The sequence below is a fragment of the Nipponia nippon genome, unplaced genomic scaffold, assembly GCF_047370975.1.
Source record: "Nipponia nippon isolate SJK-2023a ecotype South Korea unplaced genomic scaffold, ASM4737097v1 scaffold_1, whole genome shotgun sequence".
Lineage (NCBI taxonomy): Eukaryota > Metazoa > Chordata > Aves > Pelecaniformes > Threskiornithidae > Nipponia > Nipponia nippon.
The window spans coordinates 36,398,400-36,422,449 of NW_028262290.1; the positions used below are offsets into that span (position 1 = coordinate 36,398,400).

At 41.4% G+C, this 24,050-nt stretch overlaps 1 protein-coding gene across 2 annotated transcripts; it reads left to right on the top strand.

Annotated features, from left to right (window-relative positions):
* Window positions 1–470: 470 nt before the first annotated feature.
* TRAM1 (translocation associated membrane protein 1) lies at window positions 471–21,775 on the top strand. 2 transcript variants are annotated; one of them, XM_087751656.1, is made up of 11 exons: window positions 471–751; window positions 3,777–3,840; window positions 4,431–4,552; window positions 4,755–4,871; window positions 5,782–5,840; window positions 6,237–6,321; window positions 10,094–10,164; window positions 10,257–10,361; window positions 10,953–11,096; window positions 12,059–12,219; window positions 15,466–21,775. In XM_087751656.1, exons 1-11 carry the CDS (start codon window positions 629–631, stop codon window positions 15,537–15,539), a joined length of 1,125 nt encoding a protein of 374 aa, XP_087607782.1. In that variant the 5' UTR covers window positions 471–628; the 3' UTR covers window positions 15,540–21,775. The 2 variants fall into 2 exon arrangements, with proteins under 2 accessions (XP_087607782.1, XP_087607791.1); XM_087751665.1 differs by lacking the exon at window positions 471–751 and adding an exon at window positions 1,601–1,740.
* Window positions 21,776–24,050: the final 2,275 nt, after the last annotated feature.

A 24,050-nucleotide genomic window follows, 5' to 3' on the forward strand; every position in this document is an offset into this window, starting at 1 on the left:
GGATGGCAGGGGGTGCCGGGGGGAGCGGAGCCTGGCCCGGCCCTGGGGGCACGCACCGCAGCGGGGGCAGCCCACGCCGACCGCCCTGCTTGCCCCGCAGCGCGGCCGCCTTCTCCGCCACCCCGGCGGGACCCAAGGCCATTTTCTGTCGTCGCTGCCTCGGTGGGAGAGGGGAGCTGAGCCGATACCCAACGCGGGCTCCGGGCTAGCGCCAGCGAGAAGCCGGCCGGCGCTGCCGGGCACGCAGCACTGCTGCCCGAGGCGGCACGGCTCGGCTCTGCCCTGCCGACGGGCCCCGGCCCGCACCCCCAGCCGGGGCGGCCTCCGGCGGGCGGGGAGGCGCTGGCGCGCCGCCGTTGGCCGGTTTGAACCGCGGGGCGCTGCCCCTCGCCGCCCCCGGGGCGGGAGCGGGCGGGCGGGCGGGAGGCGCCCCGCCGGCCGGCAGGGGCGCTGCTGGCGGCGGCCGGCGGCGGGGGCTGCTCCCTGCGGCCGGGGCGGGGTGAAGCGGAGCGGCGGCTGCCATTCCTCGGCTGCGCGGCCGCCTCCTCCCCCTCCGCCTCTTCCTGGCCGCGGCGAGAGGAGCTGTGCTGGCAGCGGGGAGGCGGCGGCGCCCAGCTCCCTGCCCGCCATGGCGATCCGCAAGAAGAGCAACAAGAACCCGCCGGTGCTGAGCCACGAGTTCATCGTGCAGAACCATGCGGACATCGTGTCCTGCATGGCCATGATCTTCCTGCTGGGGCTCATGTTCGAGGTGAGGCGGCACCGGCGGGCTTCGTCCCGCTTCTCCCCCGCCTCCGCCGGGGGGGCTCTCGGCGCAGGGCGGGGAGGGCGCGGGGGTCCCGATGCGGCCGGGGCCGGGCGGGCGGCGGGTCGCTGCGGCTGCCTCTCGGCCGGCGCGGGCGCCCCCCGGCGCACCTGCCCGCCCGCCGGCCCTCCCGCCGCCGCCCTGCGCGGGGAGCGGAGCCGACCCCCCGCCCCGCCGCACGGCCGGAGGCGCCGGCGCGGGCGCCCTCCCCGCCGCTCATCCTCGCTTCCCCGGGCCCGGCCCCTCCGGGAACGCCCTCTTCCCCGTCTCGGCCTGGAGAGGCGCAGCCCGTGGCCGCCGCCGGCTCCCGTCTCCACTCGCCGCCTATGAGGGGAGGCCGTGCCCTGCCGCCGCCGCCCCCCGCCCCGCAGCGCGGCGCCGCCGTGAGGGGACGGGGAGAGAGGAGGCGCCTTTCCCCCCGCGGCGGCGGGGGGAGTTCCCGCTGGCGGCGGGGTTACGTGGCAGTCGGAGCGCGGCGGCCGGGGGAGGAGTGTGCGGGGGGGCCGAGGCCCAGCCGCCAGAGGCGGTCGCCCGCCCGCCCGCTCTTTGTGTGCGCGGCCCGGCCGGGCCCCGCCGGCCCTGCGGCTCCCGGCAGGCTGCGCGGCGGGGACGGGGCGCCAGCGGGGACGTGTACGCAGGGCCGCCGCGCGGGGGCTTCCCCTGCCCGCCCCCCGCCGCCTGACGGGGCCGCCGGGGCTCAGGGCGGCTGGAGGGGCCGTGAGCCCGCAGGGGCGCCGATCCGGGCGTCTCGGCGTCCCCCCGCCTCCTCCTCCTCCTCCCCCGTCGGAGATGGGGTCGGCTGCCGCCGGGTTTGACAGCGGTGGAGGGGCGCTCGGCCTCGGGCCTGGCTGAGGGCCGGCCCCGCCGCTCGGGCGCGGTGGCTGCTCCCCCGTGTTGGACGCAGTAATTGAAGCTCTTCCTAAATGACGTGAAAAGTTAGTGAATTCTGGTGGAGGGGTGCGTGGGGGCAACAAAGCCATGGGCTTGGCCACTGACCTAAAGCGTGCCTGCTTGGCTCTTCTCGGGTACCTTCTGAGAGAGCTGGAAGGGTGGTGTATCTCTGTGACTTCCAAAATGTTCTTGGTTGTCTCCCAGCAAAGCAAAACGCATCCATTTTTGTTGGCTAAACGTTTCTGGCTTTTCGGTATTTGTTTAGAGCTGGGGGCTTTTTTATTGTATGGGTGGTTTTCAGAGTAATTTTATCCAGCTGTTGATACTGCTCAGCACCAGAGGCCAGTGGAGTTAGGGGAAAAAAAAAAAATATATGTGGAAAGAAAAAACAGGGCAGACCAAGAAAGCTGTTATGTTTGGGTTTACTATCAAAAATCACCAAGACAATCCTTATATGGTGGTTTTCTGGGGACTGAGGTTAAAGAGATGGACTTAAACCATTACCTTTTACGCCTACTTCTGGCTTACTGTATTTACAGTATTACTGGTAGGGTTGGAAGTTTTGGGGGGATTGGATGTGCCAAAGTCGGGTGTTTTTTTTTTTTCTTTCCCCCCCCCCCCTTTTTTTTTTTTTTATCCAGGGTGTTTTCTACCCCAGCGTAGAAGGGCCATATGCCTTCGTTGGTACAGATGTGGTATGGCTGAGAAGATTTTGTTTTAATTTTTTAAATGCTTTGATATAGGTCTTGGAAATTGCCTGCTGTGGTTAATGTTGGTATGGTAAAGTGTTTATACTGCCTGACTTGTGCAACTGAGTTAGGACTTTGTGAGCAGCTGACAGAGCCTTCAAAGGGCAGTGCTTTGAATTGTCCTCTGAAGGCTCCCTTGATGAACAGGGAGCCCAAGGCGACTTCACTAATTCAGGCAAACTAGCTGGATTCCCTGAAGTTATATGGAGCGAACAGTCCACTGTGTATTCAGGGATTCCTAGAAAATCTAGGGCTTGTTTACAAAGCACTAGTTTTAAAAATAAATAAATCTTATTTCTTGTGAATGATAATAAATGCTGGTAGTAACCTGACCATTACCTTCGGATACTCTAAGTATCTTTCCAAGATTCATAAAGGAAGTTTTTTTCGTTTTTTGTCGGTCCTATAAATGCAACAAGGATGGTAGGTTTTTACAGCAAACGATCAGATCATAAATATTGTAAAGCGTGGTTATTTTCCCCCTCTCTGTTAAGACATGTTGATTCATGTTGGGATTCAACAAAGATGTGTTAAAGTGGAAAATTAATTTATGCTTATTGACAGATAAGAACTTGTGCTCCTGCTTATTTATTGGGGTTTTTATAGTATCACCACCACCACCACGCCCACCAAAAAATAAGCCTTTAGAACAAACTTCCCCCCTGCCTTTTATTCATTCTGCTTTTTCTTACTGTCCATCATAAAGGGGTAGTACCACTACTGCTAAATTTCATTTCTTTTGCTTTACACTTCTTGCGGGAGGATCCCCAGGGTCAAAAGAATGCTAATTGTATTGAGTTGGTATGCAGCTCGCCTGAAGTGGTTCTCCGTTCTTTATGCCTTTTCTCCTTTCCTGTCCGCATTTTCCAGATCACCCACAGATTTATGAACATGACATTAACTTCCAGATTTTTGACAAATTAAAAAATAGTTTTAAATAAATTTTATTCTCAGCCTTTTTATTCTGCATGCATCGTGGTCTAGGGATTACATGATATTGTACATTCTGTTAATGTAATAATACAGTATGGACTGGAGAAAGAATTGCAGCATGTGTCGTCATTTTAATGTTGTAGAAAAAAGTATTTGTGCATTTTTAAGGATATTTCATTCAGGAGACTGCGTATTCTGTAAACAAACCTGTAGAGATCACGCCATGTGTTCTGCCTTTGGAAAGTCAGGTGAAATGGTGTGATAATGGGAGTTGATCAGTTTTTATGGGAGGGGACAAACGTGCTGGGGAAGGGTGCTAAAACTACGGGCAAATGTTTTCAGCTTAATACAGGTTATTTCAGTGAGAATTTATAGCACTTTTCTTTTTTCTCTTTCAGTTCACAGCAAAAGCAGCTGTCATTTTTGTTACACTTCAGTATAATGTTACCATTCCTGCCACAGGTATGTATCTTGCAGGAGGTTAGTTATCGGTCAGTGTATTCAGACAGTATTAGTATGCCATACTTGCTAGGCTGAGGGTAAGTGAATTTGTCAATTTGAACAGTTAATAAGCAATTTTCAAGGAGTTCACTTTATTTTTAGTAAAAGTCCATTTCAATTAATTAGGTTAGGGACAGTGTTTCTGTTCTGCTGGATTCATCATCAGTGCTAAAACGCCATCTGACTGGTAGATAAGCTCACATTAATTCTTACTCTGGTTTTGCAAGTGACAATCTTTACTAGTCAAAGCGGGGTGATAGTTCAACCTAATTTTATAGTCCCCTTGCAGTGCATTTGGGTAAGCTTCCTAAGTGCACTTAAGATTTCATTTTTATAGTACATCTTTCGAGAATCAAATTTAGTTTGTGATGTGATGGAGAAGATGGCTGTAAACAATCTAGTGACCTAGCTCATGGTGGCAGTTTAATTTGGCTTCTATTTGTTCATCTGACTGCAAACTACTTCTGTCTGAAAGGTTTCATTTTGAGAAACAAACTTATTAGCCACTAAACTGTATTGGTGCCTAACAGTTAATTCTGTTTGTCTTCTAGAAGAACAATCTGCAGAAACAATCTCGCTCTATCACTATGGCATCAAAGACTTGGCTACGATTTTCTTTTACATGCTTGTAGCAATAATCATACATGCTATAATTCAGGAGTACGTACTGGATGTAAGTACCAAATATTAATTCCTTTCATCAAGATAATTGTCAGGTTTTAATTAGACTTTAAGACTATTAGCTTAAAAGTAAACTTTTGCATTAAAGCTTTTAACTGTTAAAACATACACTGAAACTTTTAGATGTTCTAATGCAGTTTACAGGTAAATGTTAAGCACTACAGCATATAAATAACAGTGGACTTTCATTTCAGAAAATTAACAGGAAAATGCACTTTTCAAAAACAAAGCATAGCAAGTTCAATGAATCTGGGCAACTTAGCGCATTCTACCTTTTCTCCTGTGTTTGGGGAACAAGTATTCTTGTCTCTGTAAGTATGAGTTCTCTTCTGTTTGTATTATGACATTTCAAAAACTTCACTTATGATGATGATAAGTAAGTTTTCGGCTTATTTTTCTGTTTTTAACTGGTTTTAATATTCAAGCCAGGACAAGTTTAGGGATTCTGTGTAAGTTGTAGTCATCACAAAGTATCAAGTCCAATGGTGTTACTGTTGCTCAGTCTGAGGTAATTTGATTTGCTGTCAACTGAATAAGATAAAACGTTTTAACTCTACTATGGTACTTATTCTCTGTAGTTTTTCTGTATTGGCTGATTAGCATAAAATAAATGTTAAAGCGTCATACATAGCATTTTAGCAGCCTAGGGAATTGGGTGTATGGACAGATTGCTGTAGGCTCAGGCGAGTGTGTGCTTTCAGATGACATGCGCTTTGCTAGGGGCTGCTACATGTACGAGCTTAGTTTCAAAAGAGGGGAAGAGTATGATTTCTCCCCCCCCTTAACATAATGGCTCCTGAAAAAACTCTCCTTAGTTAAGCTCAAAGCTTGTCAGCAGTTTACAAGGGAAGACTTATGGCTGTAGTGATGCTGAAATAACCTCCTTCTCATAAGGACACTATCTTGAATGAACGCTTGGTTTGTTTGGTTGCTTTTTATTTTTCTAAGCCAATACAGCTGTCTCTTTGTTTTTTGGTGGTTTGTTTTTTGTTTGGTTTTTTGGTTTCTTTTTTTGTAAAAGGAAATGCATTGGTCTGCAGCTTTTACTTGTGTGTGTACATGTGTGCATGTTTGTATGTACACAAGCGCATATACATAAATATAAATAAATGTATATAAATAAATACATACACGTATGTATGTTCATTCATTATTTCTGACTAGCAAGTAGCATCTTTGAAGGTTTATTGGGCTTTTTTGTTTGGTGTTTTTTTTTTTTAGGAGAACTATATATCAGATCCAACCTCTCTGTGGAGGGACTATCCGCACACTCTGATTCCGTAAGGCTTCTTCGTTAGAGGATTGTTGGGGAGAGGAGGGAGTGTTTTAAACTTAGGGTGTATCACATGCAATCTGTGTAGAATAAGTAGCCTGTAAAACTGCATTAGTCACTAATGTATTTTTGCTCGCATTTGTGGAGGAACTTGATTCTCTGTCAATTTGTAGCAGACAGAGTTCTCTTTCTGCAGGCTATTATTTAAAGAATTAAGTTTTGCAAGCTTTATTTATCTTAATGATTTTGTTTCTAAAAAGATCTTTTGAGTTGGCTGGCTTGAAGGTTCTATGTTTTTCTTTCTTTAGAGACAATGGTTAAATGTGTTCACTAGAAAGTTTCTGAAATGTTTTAAGTTCATTAATGAAAAGTAATATTCTTCAATTCTTGCTGTATTGTACAGGTTTCAAATGAAGTTTTTCTACATCTTGCAGTTGGCATACTGGTTTCATGCTTTTCCAGAATTGTACTTCCAGAAAACTAAAAAAGTAAGTTAAAAATATAAATCGAAAGAACTCCAAACAAAGCGACTTGAACAGTGGAATAGTTAATTTCTTTTGGACTTCCACAGTAATGTGTTACCTTAGGTTTCCTACCCTGTTCTTTTTTGTGTTACCCATTTTTCCTGATGGAATTTTGGGCACTCAAATGTCCGTGCAAGAAGGTAGTTTTTTTTCTTTTTAGTTAAATCCTATATTTCTAACTGCAGTAAAATCGCTGCCTATCTGTTGCATAAATAAAAATTACTAGTGTTTCTCATCTACTGAAAGAATTTTCCCTTGAGCAAATGAATGTGAGATTTTCTTTTCAAACTCTTTTTTTTTTTTTTAATTGTTTCTTGTAATTAGTAGTCTGAATAGTCTCATTGAAATCTAGAATTGCTTCATGAATCATGATACAGGTGTAGAATATAAGCAGTGAGTTATTTGGTAAATCCAAGGAATGTTAAACTCTGGGATTTGATTTAAATACTAATGTCCTCAGCAGAAGTTATGGTTAGTTGTATATCGAGATTTTTCAATGCTCAATTTTTAACAGCATCCTTTTCTCCCTAAAAGTTTTCTCTGTTGGGGTTCTCAAAACACTGAGTTTACTCTAGATTTTTTTGTAGCACTTTTTGCCTTCCTGGACCAATTTAAGTAGTCTCTCTGCATGTTTTTGCTCAGACTCGTTTTGCATATGCAGTTTTCTTTTTAAACTTTTATGTTTTAAGTTCTTGAACGTGGCTTTACCAAGGGCAAATCATATTTGACTAATTTAGTGGCCTTGTATGGTGGAGTGACTGCATCAGTGGATGAGGGAAGAGCTACTGATGTCATCTGCCTGAACTTCTGTTAAGGCTTTTGGTATGGTCCCCCACAGCATTCTTGCCTCTGAATTGGAGAGAGATGAATTTGATGGATGGACTGTTAGATGGAGAAGGAACTGGCTGGATGGCTGCTTCCAAAGAGTTACAGTCAGTGGCTCAACATCCAAGTGGAAACCAGTAACAAGTGGTGTTCGTCAAGGGTCTGTATTGGGACCAATGCTATTTAATATCTTCATCAGTGACATAGACAGTAGGATTGAGTGCACCCTCAGCAAGTTTGCAGATGACACCAAGCTGAGTGGTGATCCTGTTGATTTGCTTGAGGGAAGGGATGCCATCCAGAGGGATCTTGATAGGCTTGAGGAGTGGGCCCATGTGAACCTCATGAAGTTCTACAAGGCCAAGTGCCAGGTCCTGCACCTGAGTCATGGGAATTCCCAACTTCAATACAGGCTGGGCAACGAAGGGATTGAGAGCAGCCCTGAGGAGAAGGGCTTGGGGGTACTGGGGGATGAAAAATGGGACATGACCCAGCAATGTGCTCTTGCAGCCCAGAAAGCCAACCATATCGTGGGCCACATAAAAAGCAACGGGCCAGCAGGTCAAGGGAGGTGATTCTGCCCCTCTGCTCTGCTCTGGTGAGACCCCACCTGGAGTACTGCGTCCAGCTCTGGGGTTCCCAGCACAGGAAAGACATGGACCTGTTGGAGCAGGTCCAGAGGAGGGCCACAAAAATGGTCAGAGGGCTGGAACATCTCTCCTATGAGGAAAGGCTGAGAGAGTTGGGGTTGTTCAGCCTGAAGAAGAGAAGGCTCTGGGGAGACCTTATTGCAGCCTTTCAGTACTTAAAGGGGGCCTATAAGAAAGATGGGGAAAGACTTTTTATCAGGGCCTGTAGTGACAGGAGAAGGAGCAACGATTTTAATCTGAAAGAGGGTAGATTTAGATTAGATAGGAAAAAATTCTTTGCGATGAGGGTGGTGAGGCAACAGGTTGCCCAGAGAAGCTGTGGATGCCCCTTCATTGGAAGTGTTCACGGTCAGGTTGCACACGGCTTTAAGCAGCCTGATCTAGTGAAAGATGTCCCTGCCCATGGCAGGAGGGGTTGGACTGGATGATCTTTAAAGCTCCCTTCCAGCCCAAACCGTTCTGTGATTCTGTTGTTGCTCTGTGACTAGACTGCGTCTCTGCTGCCAGAGTTCTGCTTTATTCCAGAAAATGAAACATACATGTTACATAACCATAGGTCTTTGTTCAAGAGCCGAGAAGGGGCTTGGGAAAATAGTAATGAAACGCTTTGTTTTCACGCTGATCAGGCGCAGTATAAACACTGATGTTTTGCAGATACACTGCAGCTGATGTTCCCATATTGCGCTAATGATACCTCTCGAATTTGACTTCATGTCCAAGCGTGGAGTTTTTCTAACGTAACTTCAAGAAAGCTGTCACAAGTGGCAGAAGTGCTGTGTATTGAACAGTAGTGCTTTACTGGGTCATTGCTTGGAATTTTGGCCTCTGTCTTTCGCATTAAGTTTTAAGAGTGATAGTTTTTTGAGGTTTTTTTGTTTGGTTGGTTTGGTTTTTTTAGCAAGTTCATAGTTGATGTTTCTTTCACCACAGTTTAACCTCTGCCATCTTGGCTTCGCTGCCTTATTCCTTCCCTTGAAGGAACTGGCTTCTTTTACTCAGGTCTAGTTGGCTGTACTGCTGACGTAGACAAGAAGTTCTTAACTCAGCTTTCTGTATAGTAGTGTATCCCTCCACCTGCGTTATTCCCGTAGGCCTTCAGTCTCTGACAGTTCATCTAAGCAGGCAGCATGGGCTGTTTAAATGTTACCTCAGTTCTGAAGATAAAGTGCAAAAGGCTCGTCCTGGTAGTACACTGAGAAACTGAGCAGTTGTACTGACTATTCGCTAATTTGTCTGAAAGACCTCTGTTTTTGTTTTCTTTCAGATTGTTTAGAGTAGGTCTTTCTCTATGTTTTCTTGCTCTTTGTGTATGTGTGTGGTGTTTGCTGTTGTCACAAGTGTTTGATTCTGTGCTTTTGTTGGCTTTGAGGTGGAGTATTGCATAACATAGCATAGATCTTACAAGATTAAATTCTTAGGCCTTTTTTTTTTAATTACATGTATACAAGACAAAGCTGGAGCCCCTTGCTTGAAGTTTAGGGAATCTTTCCAAAAAGTAGGAGTTTCTTAAGCACAACTGAATGTACTCTGCATACCACTTCAAGACAGATTTTTATTGCATGCTTTAGTGATTCTTCTGTTCACAGATGGCACCTTCTGCTTTCCATGTGCGATGTGTTTATACTTGAATTCATGTCTCTTCCTTTTTATTATTCATGTCCATGAAGTGTTCAGTTGAATGGAGCTGGCTAAAACCTAACTTGAAGTGTGACCATGTGGCTCAGCATGACCGGTTAATAACGTCGTTCTCTGTATTTGCCAGCAATACTGTGCCAGAACCTTGGATGATCTTGAATTTTTAAAATGTGTGTCAACACTTGGAAACCTTTTCATTTTGGTTCACAGACTTATTTTATTTCTGTAGCAATCTGACAATCTGATGGGCAGCAAACACATGGAACTGTAGGAAGTTACCTGATGATACAGTAATGCATACCAATTAAGTATTGTAATAGCTAGTACAAATCCACAGTAGTCATATCAAATAAAAATGGGACCTTTTAAAAAGCATCTTTTTGATGTGTTTTCTTACAATAGTGTATGTCTAAGATACTGAACGTTATTGGTAAGTAAGCAATAAGTTTTTTGTGGAATTAGATGATCTAGGCTGAGCCGTTAAGTGCCAGTACAGGCCACGTTAAGGTAGCTGATAAACCAAGAGGAATTTCCAAGACTAGGGAAGAGTTTGTAATAATATGTAACATTGTACGATAATGTATAATGTTGTGTATAACACATAATTACTTTTTTATTCCTAATAGGAAGATATCTTTCGCCAGATTGTTTACATTGGACTTTATCTCTTTCATATTGCTGGAGCCTATCTCCTGAAGTAAGTCAGTTGTAAACTTTTGCTGGCTTCATTCACTGTCTTAAACATCTTAACAAAATGTCTGAATTTTTTTTTATTATTTGTTTTGATAGTCTGACCCATCTTGGACTTGTTCTTCTGGTATTGCATTACTTTGTTGAATTTCTTTTCCACATATCCCGTCTTTTCTACTTCAGTGATGAAAGATACCAGAAAGGGTAAGTAGTCTTTATCTTTTAAATTAATGTAATTTCTGTCTCAAAGCCTTGTACATTTAACTAACCAGAAACCAAAATTACAAGGAAGTTCAAACAGTGTTTTCTTAGAGGCCACAGTTCTCCAGACTAGTTTTAGTATTTATATCTCTAATACAACTATTTTTTTACCTTATTCGCCTACTTAAGTAAATGCTAGTAGCGGTATAAAATGAAATAAAATCTTACACTATGTACTAATGTTAAAAAAAATGGTAGAGAAAGGAACAGCATAGGTTGCTAATACAGCCAGTTCTGTAGGAACTAATAACGTGCTTATCTTCTAATAGTAACGGAAAGCGCTTTCCGTTGAGTTGAAATTAGTTTTCAAAGCATACTTCTGGTTTGTAGAAAAAGATTGTGAGGCAGGGCTTTTCTTGCTTTTTGTTTTCTATAAGTACTAAAAATACAAGACTAGGATAGGTGCAAAATAATGAATTTAGGTAAGTTCTTAAATTTCAAATTAATTCACAAGTTGAAGAGTAAATATGTGCATTGTTAGTACTTGTGTTGTGAACAGAAAATTGATTTAGTGTTTGATGTTTTTCTTTGTAGATTTTCACTGTGGGCAGTTCTTTTTGTTTTGGGAAGGCTTCTCACGTTGATTCTCTCAGTCCTCACTTTTGGCTTTGGACTGGCAAGAGCAGAAGATCAGCAGCTGAATTTCAGTACTGGAAACTTTAATATCCTGGCTGTTAGGTACAGTAAACTTGGAACGGTTCTTAAGCATGAGCTGTAAACCCGTGTTAAAAACACAATATAAACAATATGGTATTAATGCTAGTAATTCTGAATGGTTAGGTGTTTTCATGCAAGCGATAGGATCAATAGAAATAGCTTCTGTGTAAGGCACAGTGAAATGAATTGAAGAATTTACAGTCTACAGCTGAGAAATCTAAGTTATTTTTTGTCAGAAAAAACAGAATTAAGAGGAATATCCAATTACAGAGATTACTTTCAAATGTTTTAGAGTTAGTGAATTGAATTCTAGATATAATTGCAGTGAGTGCATCTATAGAGGTCAAGGCATTATGCCCAGAGCATCTTTGCTCCTGGTTGAAGATTCCTACCTCTTTCTCTGCCTTTATTATGGCTCCTGTTGCTGCTATGTGATGCAGAATGTTCAGCCAACCACGTGGCCTTTTTCTGTACTAAATCTGGAAAAGGAAGTTATTAAAACATTGACAATGTCAGCATTACCCTGCACAATTGATACTCGGTACTCCAAGACTCTCTTAAACCATTTACAGCTGTTACTACCTGGTACCTTGAGAGTAATACTGAGAAAGGAGAAAGCAGAAAAGAAATCTAGTGCTTCCTACTTTTGATGGAGGGGCAAAGACTTCACTCTCACTGTATATCTAGCTTTGTTCAGCTGTGCTAAGCCCAGTCACCCTGTGTGAGCAAACTCTTGCCTGGCTTCAAAAATGGTTGTTACTAGGAGGAGAGGAGGAAACTCAGGAGGGAAAAAAAAAAAAAGCTCTGAACCTTTACAAATTCATGTCACCTAGAAGAAATCACTCTAATGTGTTTGTGGAACTTGAGTAAAAAGGCAGTTTATGACATACAAAAAACTATCTGAGGTGGTGTTCAGCTTTCCTTTTCTGCTTGAATAATGAGATAAACTTAGTGATAAACCTTTACCTGTGTTTTGTTTCTAGAATCAGTGTGCTGGCCTCCATCTGCATGGCCCAAGCATTTATGATGTGGAAGTTCATTAATTTCCAGCTTCGGAGGTGGAGAGAGCATTCTTCTTCTCAGCCTCAGTCGGTGAAAAAGAAGTTCGTAACAGCTAAAGGAAAGACCTCCAGAAAAGAACGAGGTTTGTATTTTCAGTTTTCCTGTTGGCTTGACTTCTCAAAAATAACTTTACGTAATGGGGAGCCTTTTTTTTAATATAATTGCTAAAGAAACATTTTATGTTTCACTTGCAAGTGACATGACTCAGTTATAGAAACAGTATTGGTGAATATTGTTGTGGGTTGTTTGTTCGGGGGTTTTTTAATTAAAAAAATTTGCTATATATTAATTGTTTGATTTTTCTCTTCTAATTGACTGAATGAAGGAATTACCATTTCTTAGTTAATGCAACATGAAATTTTTAGTATGTCTAATTTTATTACTTGAGCAAAATGTGTCATGCTTATGTTTTGTTCCCATATAAAAAGGGAAGAGACACATTTTTGGATCTGTTCTCATAATCAATTACTTCTAAATTTTTCTTGCAGTTAATTTCAAGCTTGATTTTCATTGTCACTAAACTCTGAGGTTTTAGGGCAAGGAGATGGTTTAATGATTCAGTAAATAAGCTTATATGGGGCTGTTTTTACTAAAAACAGAATTTTGATACTTCTTTTAAGGGGAGGTAATAACTACTTACTACTCTAAACCTACGTAGAAGCATTTGGAAATGAACTAATGACTCCAGGTTTGACTTCTTGATTATGTCACACTCTTTTTATGGAAAGGGCACGAAAGACAAACTGAATGCTTTTTCCTCCAAGGAGAATTTTGTGCTCCATTTTAAAAAAAAAAAAAAAAAAAAAAAAAAGAATCCCCACACTTTACACTTCAGTATTTCTGTTCTACCAACAGTTAAACTTCTGTGTATTTAATTGCTAGCTTGAATAACTTCTGTACTTTTTGGAAACTGCTTGAGTAATTTCAAAAGCTTATTTCAGCATAATCCTTTGCTACCAATCATTTATTACCAACCTGTTCCACTTTTTGATCTATTGAACATAACATGTGTGAAGACCTTTTCCACTGAGAGCTAAGATTTGTGGTCAGAGATCAATTCAGTGATTTTTTTTTTTTTTCCAGGTTTCTTTGTTATTAAAATCATGTGCTTTAGAGTATTTCTGTATTACCTTTTGATGATTTGTAATTATCACAGCTTGGCTTTTGTGTGTTGTTGGGGGTTTTTGCTTTCATCAGAAAATCCAGTTGGAGATTTTTTTTAATTGAGTGAAGGTAGTTTCCTGTGTAGGTGTCCTACTTAATCAGAGCTTCATGTTCATTGTGCCTTACTATGTTTTTCGTGGAATTAATTTAAATCTTCTATGACAAACATTTTTAAAGTGTAAACTTAAATGGCATTTTAATCAGTGAGTCAAAAATGTAGTGGCTTTTAAAAATCTCTTAAACTATTTCATTCATGTAATTTGGTGAATTTGCTGGTTTTCACCAAACTTCAATGGAGACTTGCAAGTGGTAAACGAATAGTGAAAAGGACAGTTAATTGGACTTGTGGTTTAATTCACAAAATAATTGAGCTATGCCTGCCTTAAAGACTGGGGAATCTTACAGCTTATTTTAAATGGAAAGAAAAGAACTTTAAAATCCGAAAGGTTAGTGTTGTTTCAGATTCTTCTGTTTTGAAGATTCCTGTAATGTTATCTGTTCAGAACACTTGCACAGGATGCAGCAAGACAGTGTTTTTGAAAGAGTAATATATTCAATTAAACTGTTCAAAACAGGCTTTTCTTTTTTTGTGGTTGGATGGATTTTGGGAAGCCAGGGCACAATAAAACGTGTTACTTTTAGACTATGCCAAAAGCAAGAAATGACAGTAGAAAAATCCTACTGGTGATGTAGGTGGAGTACCCAGGCACATGCTGATTCTTGTTCTTTGCTTTACTTTCACTTGTTTTGACTTAACTGTTTAAGAAAATATGATTTCAATTAGCTGGCTTGGATCTAGCTCATTGTTTGTAAGCTTTTTGATTTAAGAATAACACACACTTTTTGAAAAGTATCCAAAGACCACCTTGTGTAGGCTTAAAATGGTGTGTTGTTTACAACCAAGTACGTTCAGTAGACTTTGACTGTTCCTATGTGACTAATTTGGCCCGTGTCTGGTCTCATTCTCATGTATGTTTCTGATTTTATTATTTTTGTTCTAGTTGCTTGTTTGCATAAATGGGAACATTTGGGTGTAGTGGGGGAGAGAGGGAGATCAACGGGGGTTTTTTGTGGATTGGCCACACTCTGTGGTGATCTGCAACACATCTGCAGATGGAAAACGTTAATTTAACCAGTTATTTGTACAAAAAACCTGTAACAGTTGCTTGAAGTCAGAATGGTACTGTAAGTCGGAGCAGCGATGTTAAGCAGCAAGCACTATAGCTGGCTACGCACTCTGCTCTTCAGATCTGTTTTAGAAATATGGTTACTGTCAGGCAACACCTCCGCTTCCTTGGGTTGCGGTGACACTGAATAAAGGGGACACTTTTAATTCACAATGGTATCATGTTGCTCCATTTTACTCTAAGTTGTGTGCATTATAAATCCATAGATTGTGGGTCGTTGTTCTAGGGCAAACTTTTGCTATCAAATAGTCACTGTGGTACTTGTAGAGAAGTGGGATAGAAGTAGAGAGTTGCAGCTGGTAACACGTTCTGGCTTTGTATTCTTAGATAGGTGCCTGGTCTTGTGCTTGAACTCTTTCCATGTACACATACTCATGTCAAATCTAACTAGTGTTTTACTTCTGTCCATCTTATCTATGTAAACATCTTCATCAGAACATAAATGAATTCTATATGTTAAAGCATATACTTAAAAAATTGTGTGTGTATGTGTATATAAAGATTTCCTATATATATGAAAAGTTGGTAAATGTTAAGTGAAGGAGTGTAATTTTAGCAAGAATTAAAATATTAAATAGGTGGGATGAACAATAAAGACCTATATCAGGAAATTGTGTGTATACTGCGCGTCTCCAAAATTTCACAGGATCTCATCTACAGGTTGAGTATTTTACTTTCAAAGACAAAATCTTCTAAAATATTATGTAGCTGGTCTTGATTTTCAGCCTAGATGTATATAATGCACACATTTCAGTGTCTGGCCATGTCAGGAAACTGGACTTTATTGTAGTAAACTTTAAATTTTGAACTTTGTAAAAGCTTCATGATACTGTTTTATTATGAATGATAATGATGAGGTTTAACAAAGAAGATACATCAGAAAAGAAGTTAAAAGACTGTTTGTATGGTACCTATAAAGTGTAATAAAATATAAAGCGTCTCATTGTATTTGAAAAATGTTTTCTTCTTCTTTCTAGAAAACGGAATAAATGGAACAGTGACCTCAAATGGAGCAGACTCGCCTCGTAGCAGGAAGGATAAATCCTCGTAAAACTGGGTTTTATTAAGTTAATTGACTAATGTCCCCAAAGAATCTGCTTTTTACATGGATAGCCCTTCAGCACTAGGGATGTTATGGATTAAAGAAAATACAATTCATGGTTTTTGATTATTGCTGTTGTTTTGAGAAACTTTTTTTAAAAGCCATTTTGACTAAGGAAAAGGTTTATCTGCCTTCAAATACTTGAGGGGGGGGGATACAACACTTTTTAAATAACATTGACACTTTTTTAAACATTTATTGTGATGAAATAACTTCACTTAATGAGGATCACTGTTGCAATGTATTGCTTCCTTCCAGTTTTTGTAATCTTGGTGATATATACTGTTCTCCCAACTTCACTTTTTCCAAGTTCTCCAAGAAGTATTGCAAAATTGAAGTAAAAAGTTAGTATGCATTTTCAGATACTCTGGCTTTTCAGTTAATTACCTTGATTCAAATTTACAGTTCAAATTGGGATTCCAAGACCACACCAATAAACCTCTTTATTTTGTAGTTATTAGCTACACAATGTCTGCTCGAAGAATTGCCCCATATCATTAAAACAAAACTGAACTAATTGGAAATGTTGCAGAGTCTTATTGTTTGTTGGTTAGAAATCTCTTACAAGGAACAAAAACCCTTTTTGAGATGTAGCTTTAGCACTTGAAAATTAGAAGGGAGCGCGTACGGTCATAGAAAGAGTTGATTTGAGTAGCACTGTTAACTCCTGTCTTTGCTTTTAAAGTGTAGGTATCTTGGAGAATTAGTGTGCGTTGGACCTTCTTTGAAAACTTGTCTGTCTGATTTTAGAGGTTGGAGGTTCTTAATAATGTGATGTTGTGTTTGTTTTAGGAGGCATTTAATGCTCCATGAAGAGGGAATTTATTAGATAAATGGATCAAGTTACGAGAAACATTCCTTTATTCTAACTGCTTTGCTTTGTTTCACCTCTGTTAGGAAATAGTTTGATTTCTCCTATATATATTTTTATGAAAAAATATTTAAAAGCTACAACTTCTTAAAAGTGATTTATTGTGCCCTTTGCTACAACTGGAAAACTCTTAATTTAAGAGTTTTTCCATTATCTGTCGTTCATAATTGTATTAAATGTGAAGCTTTGTCCAGTTAATTTTCCAGTTTAATATGCAGTTAATGTTTCCTCTGTACCCTTTTGTAATGGGTATAATTCAACCCATTTCACTTGCGAATGAGTTAGAGATTTAATTCAGTCTTAAGAAGAAGTTGCTAAATTAGTCTTTCAAGTTAACCCAAGTATTGGACTGCTTATTGATTGAGAGGAGTAATTATGAGCACTCAAGCTGGTAAATAAAATAGTTTTAATTAAAACCCGTTATTATAGTTGAGTTTATACCCAACAAAATAATAAATCTGCATTCTGTATCTTCTACAGTTCAGTTGCTTATTATACAGAATAAATGTTTCTAGTACAAAATCTTCACTGCAAGTAACTATCCATTCTTCAATTGTGTAGTGCTATTTAGAGTTTTTGCAGTATAATTTATTATGTTTCAGTCACAGTTCCCGAGTACTTGCTTCACAGCTCCTGAAGTGGACTTGACAGACTTGGGCTTGCTTAGCTTGAGCACTCTGGGGCAGCATACCCTATAATATGCCCAGTCTACTTCGGTGGAAGTAGCGATACCGTGTCAAGTGGGGAAACTCTGAATCTAGCTGATCTGACCATGAAACTGGAAAATTGGAACTCAGAAATGCTGAGGGAATTGCGTACATTCAATACTCGCGGCACAAAATGATGTTTCATGTCTGATGTTTCTAAAAAGACCTTCATAGGTTCTGTGTGCCTTGCTCTCGAGTTGTACCTTAAGCCAAAAGGGGTAAATTTTTAAAGTTTCTAGTCTGGTACGTTGACTCTAAATCAGTTTGCTTGTGATATCTGATTGTACTGGGGCTGTCAAAATCATGAAAGGTGGAGGAACAAATCACAAAGGGAGCATTTAAGGTACTTCTTGAGATCTTTAACACTTATTGGAGTCTGAGGGTTGTAATAGTTGTTTCCCTAAGGCAAACTGTTTCTTGTAAACCTCATTCTTTGGCGCAGTAGTCTTGAAATGTAAACTTAAGGTTCACTTCTGAAAACTTCAAAAGAGTATATTTTTGCCTGTTAATACTGACATTGTTTTTTGTCTCCTTTTGGCCTTATGAACGTTCTTGGCCTTTAGACTTTTAAAAAATCACTTTTGTCTCCACAATGGCTTAATCTTCATCCTTGCCTTATAGGAGTTGTTGCTTTCTGCCAAGTAATAGAGAATAATTTCAGTTGTTGTAGAATTTGGATAGAGTGTTGAAAGCCAGTATCTTTTGTCTCTTGTGTTATAACTAAACATACATGTTTATCGTTTTGGATGACGCAAAAGCAGTAAGTTCTAATTTTCTACCTTGGAGTGGAAACCACCATGAATTTAGAAGATTTTGAGACTTCTATTTCCAGTTTGATATTACTTGTTTTGGCATAAGATTACTGTTTGCCCGGATACCTCTTTTTGAATTGCTTAAAACTGATTTTCAAATGTTATTGCATTTTGGCTCTTTGTAATCTGGGATTCAGCAAGCTGGAAGAAGATTAGTTGTCTAATCATGTTTTCTTAATTATGGAATCAGGAAAATTAGAAATGGAAATGACTGAAGAGCTCATTATATTTCTATGCCTAATAAAATAATTTTTGCTTAGGCTGTAGTAATTTATCCTGGTCAATTACCAGGTCCCACAAAGAGAAGGCTTTGTCTGTGTAGATGGATTTGAATTGAGTAATTCACACAGACTGTGGATAGGGTTTATTGGGTTTGATTTTATTTTTTTTTTTCTTAAACGCCCTCCTCCCTGCCCCATCTCGTCAGAACATTTCAAGACTTACAACAGATGATTTCAAGCCTTCCCCCCCCCGCCCCCCAATGCATGTTTGGTTTATGTGCCAGAATCTACTATCAAACCCAGTATTCTACTTTTATTAAGTAATTATATGTAGCTTCAAAGTACAATCAAGGAATGCAGAGCAGCTGAAATTAATTTTCAGGGTTTTTGTTTTTATCTGGGCACTTTCTCCTCTTGACTAGTTGCAAAGATTGATTTCTCTTGTGTGAATTACTCATGAATGTGGCTCTTTGGAAATACTGCTTTTCGGGTCGTCCCATGCCCAAACTTAGGAATGATCAAGGGATTTGCTGTGCAGAGAAAATGCATAGGCTGTTTCTACTGACATTAGAATATGCCAAAAGTAAATTAAGTATGTTGAGATAATGCATTTAGCAAAACAGTAGTTATTGGTAAGCATTTGATATTTTTCCTAAATACTTTGAAAATTTTATTTGTGTTTATGGACTTATATTACCCAGAATTGCAATAAGCAGTTTGGTACTTTGGTACAAGTAATCAGACTTCCATAAAAAGGGTTAATAGACATCTGCAGGCCTTTTGCTCTTTGCAGATTTCTGACTAACTGCACCTGAGGTGGTTTTGTTGGGGGCAAAACTTGATATTATAAGGGAAGGGAGCATTTTCATGGTCATGCTAAGCTGAAAGTAACGTAGGTCGCTGCCAGAAGTGGGGTTCTGTCCCTTGCCTTGTCTGGCACAAGCTTTTCTGGTTGCATGGCGAGCTAGGTCAGGGAGCTGGTGGGGCTGAAAACTAGCTTGTTTGCTTAGTTGCTTTTTCCACTGGATTAGTTGCCCGATAGTAATCCTGGAGGTACTCAAGTATTTCTGTATAAGCAAAAAGGAAAGGTGCAGGAAAAAGGTGAATCAAGCTCTGAGGGAACTACCCCTTTCAACTGCACCTTTGGTTGAAAATTACACTTAATTACAGTATGATTTGGGAGATCTTGTTGAAGGGCTTCCAGTCATCAATACCAGAAGGGAGCTGGTCTCTCTGGTAGCTCCTACATGCCAAACTGTTTAAGTGTTAATGGATTTTGTCAGATATTGTGGGGGAGGGAGAAATACTCAGTATGCTTTACTGTACTGAGATATGTTTTATCTGACGTAGTTCTGGGGTTTCCAAGCAGTGCAAGATGATACTGGTGGTGTAGAAATAGGAATTCTGAAAATGTAGTTTCTCTTGGATCACAAAAACAAGATTACTTTCCTTAACAGCCAGGAAACTACAGCGCTTTTGGTGTGGTATTTTTCTTCCCTCCACATCAACCCTTTATGTATTGAAGTAGGTCTTCCAGAGAGCTTTGCAAGAATCGCACTGTGTGCCTGTCTAGGTGCGGGGAGGGGAGGGGAGGGGAGGGTTGTTTCGTTTCTCTTATTTTGTTTTCCTGTTTTCAAGAAGTTCACCAGCTGATTCCTAGGTCATACTTGGGTTTGGTTCCATTTGTGACTCAGCCCTTTGGGCCTGCGTTGTAGAAGATGGAGACTGGCAGCTTCAGTAGGGCTTCCTATGTAGCGCTGGTCATTGCTGTCCCAATTGTTCTCTATGGAAAATGTCAGTATTGAAGGGATTTGAAAACTTAAGTAGAGACAGTCATGATATTTGTAACGTTTACAGGCCGATGAGAGCCTGCATACAGAGATACCGCATTCCAGGGGGCTGTGGTTTAATGCCTGGAGGCTGTAGTAATAGTCATCGTGTTACGCAAATACTTGGGTTACTTCTTGCGCAGGGTATAAGAATATCCTACAGAATTAAGGCTTGGGGAGAACATAGGAGATCCTTCAAAAAGAATAAGACTCTTCAAGGGACCGACAGCCGTTATCATCTGTTCATCATATTGTAATTTCTCACACTGTTAGTTGTGGATTATCTTGAGAGCACTGGATTAGCCCATGCTTGTGGGGTTTTTTTTAATACTGCAGGTTGTTGCGGTGGCTGGCTGGTGGGTGTCCCCTCTTCTCATTGCTCCCCAAACTACTCAGTTTAGGATCAGATAAGCCTAGCCCTGTACTCATTAAGGAATTTGGCGTGCTCTTCAGAACTAAAATAGAAGCAGTGCTGGAGTGTTTCTGGATCAGACATCCAAGAAACAAACACATCAATCTGTCAGGTGTCATCAGAACCCACTTAACAGGAACTGAAACTCTTTAGGATGAATACGTTACGATACACCTTCTGTTGCAATGTAGTGTTTGCATATAGCTCACGGCCAGATAGCAAGTGCCTTTGCGGGTGAAACAGAACTGCTGTTAGCGTTTACAGCTGTCGGTTCCCCTTCTGCGAACGATGGGTGAGGAGTGCTGGGCTGCAGCTGCAGTAGGCTGCTTTCTGCCTTTTAGAGAAGTTCTTTTGATGTTGACAAGACAAAAGGCAACAACTCTTATTTCAGGTTTAAAAAAAAATATATACTACCTAGTTTTGAATCCAATACACTTGCTCTTAATCTCTTTCTATGTGTCCTGTCACTTTTATTTTAGGTCTCCGCAAATACTTTATTTTTATCCAGCTCAAGGCTGGCAAATCTGTGATGTGACTGCCAGAAATGACAGCTCCTTTTTCTTCTTTTTGTGTTTGAAACTTTTTGCAGAATCAGAGCAGCTGAAGTGTAGCTTTATAATTTGATAGCTTTTCATTATTCATTCTTTGTCCTTATTTATTGTGGTTAACATTAAAGGTCAGGCATTGTCATGCAGCACAACACAGTTGTTACTTCTTCATTCCACACCCAAGAGTGTTAGGCGATTTGATATACTGAGGTGAAAAAATATATCACTAAGTCTTGACTGGTTTAGCGGAAATTGGTATTCCTGGATGGTTTTGTTTTCCATATTCCAGTTCACTGTTACTGCCTTTCTCATTTAGGAAACTGGGCACTTAAGATCTCTGAATCTCTAGACTGCAGTTTTGCTGTATTCAACTTGACAAATTATGGTCTAGAACTTGAGCTTTGTGTCTCCTTCTATCAGTTATAAATGTTGAAGAATATACCTTGCATTGTAATTAACTGATAAAAATTCAGCCCCCATACTGTAATGGGGTAGGAATTTCAACTCTTGAACGCCAGACTAGAAGCCAAGCCAAAACTATCTTGTGTTCTCACGCAGGTGATTCCTCCTGTTTGTTTCTTGATTAATCATTATCTTTGTTTTGTTTATTTAGATTGTAAGTTCTTTGTGGCAAGGGTTGTCTTCTGTGCGTGTGTGTGTGCGTGCGCGTGTGTGTACCCAGGACAATAAGGCCTGGAGCCCCAGTCTGTGGAAGCTGTAATAAGCAATCACCTTGTTATTGTTTTCCTGGATATCATAATAAAGAGTATCGAATTAAAACCGTGCTTGAATAGTCTGTTACAAAAATGGAGGCGTGTAAATTGCATCTGGCCTTGCTTACAGTCCAGCAGCATCGGTAGCAGAGAGATCCTGGTGAAGGACAAAGCCGATGTTCTCTGGGGATATTCACGTGAACCAATGAACACAGAGCCAGGAGATCCTAGGCTGAAGAGAAATGGCTTGTGACTCGGGCTGGAGCCGGAGCTTGCACAAAATTACCAGGAATTCCAGGTTGAGTTTCTCGCCTCCTGTCAGCTTGAGAAAAGGCATTGGTATTCCCTCTCGGGAAGGTGGGGCTTGTTTGCTGTAACGCTTGCGCCGTGTTTAGTGTCCTTTGAGTAGAGCTTTCAAGCTTGAGAAGGGTAACCACCAACCTAGAGCATACCGAAAGGTGCACTGGGTGGTGTCTGGCGTGGCCTGGGAGCTTCCTCTTCGGATTCAAGCAGCTCCCCTCTCTGCAGCGAAGTGACTTTTAAAGCCTTTGCAGGCTTCAGCTTCCCTGATACGGAAGGGTAAAATTTCATCCAATCTGAAATGGAACCTCTACGCTGATCCGTTGGGGATGTAGGCGAGCTGGTAGGAAACTGGGGACTGTTACCCGAGTTTGGGAAAGTTGGACTGTTCTTGGGAACCTGGCCGTGAATGTTACCTTCCCGTGGGGGTGATTTGCCGCGTGGTGGAGGGGTTGACTACAGACCCCAGAATCCCTGTATTCAGTTCACCTCAAGATACATCAACTATTGAACTACTTAATCATTCTTAAAACCTTCATTCGCAACTTGTAAATCCTCAAATTAGTTGAAAGAAAATGTTAAGTGAAGGTTAGTCTTCCGTGAAGATGCACCTGGTTCTTGGCTTCGTTGTTAGACAACATAGCTTAAACTGTAACTTAAAAAGAAATTGTGTTAGAAAAATCAATGAAAAACACATAATTGTAAGAACCAGAGCTGCCTTAGCAATGGGCATACCCACCAGGTGACTAACTCAGCCGCAGCTGGTGAGGACAGGCAGGTGCTGGCAGGTAAATGGCATCTAGGACGATGGTAACAAGTCCTGCCTTAGCTTTCCCCTGCTGCACCTCTCAAAATCGTCTCACCCTGCTGCCACTTTCAGAATGATCTGGCAGATACTGATGGGAAGTGGGGCAGCCGCCGTCTTGTGAGCCAAAGTGTGGGATGAGTTTGGGATGGGGGCAAAACAGCCGCTAGAGGCCACCACAGGCTTTGTCAGCTGTGTTTGCCTTTCGGTGGCTGGTAACCAGCAAAAATATAACCGGAGGCCCATGGTTTTGCTGCACTTTCAGCAACAATTACTTGGTTCCTTTTAGGTAGTAACTCTGCTGTAACTCGGAAAACTGAGCATTGAATTAAATGAGACACAGCTCCTTGTAGGTTTGGATCTTGGTGGTGACATAGTAATAAAGCCCATGTTATACTCTGTAGGCCTTGGAAGATGTCCTTATTCGGACAGAAGCTACCTCCTCGCTTCTGGTTGAGAGAGCAGGATGAGGACCTCCAGTATTAAAGCCTTATCTTAACTCGAAAGCGCAACATCTTAGATTAAAAACAGTGCTGAGAATGCAAAGTAAGCCTCAGATTCCGTCTACTGGCTGCGTTCAGTTTTGTAGGCAAGTACGCGGTGCTGCGGCAGATGCTGGTTTCTTTGCTTATTCCTTGGGGTGGGAGGAATTACAGAAAACCTGCTCTCTCTATTCCCACCAATTTTTGATGCTTTCAAAGCAAAGTTATTGTTAGAGGCGCTTATAAAATTGTTTCCTGCACTAGGAAGAAATGTCAGCTTTTATCTGCCAGTTGGAGACCCTTATTTTGTGGGAATGTTGCTTGTGGATATCTCCCTGTAGATGCTGCAGCAGTTAAAGCAACGTCTCAGAAAATATAAATTAAAATTTGCAGCTTATTGATTTTTGTTTTCAACAATAAGGAAATGTCTTGTTCCGTTAGCATATGACCCCTTTTATATAGAGGAAGGTTTTGGGGTGACACTGGAAAACAGCGTGTGCGCGATACACTAATTTTTGTTGTTGTCTTTGGGGTAATTTTACCCTAGTCTGCCCAGGGGAAAAAAAAAAAAAAAACCAAAACCAACAAAAAACCAAACGTGCACCGGCTTTAAGCTGTTCTGGGCCCCGGTAGGATTGCTCTTGCTGCTGGAAAGCATTGCAGTGCAGGGTAATCTAGCCCTGGAAGAATAATAAGAAATATGGCTCTTCTTCAGGAATGTCTTGGGACTTTGGTGGAGTCTGGGCAAAGTTTTCCTGAG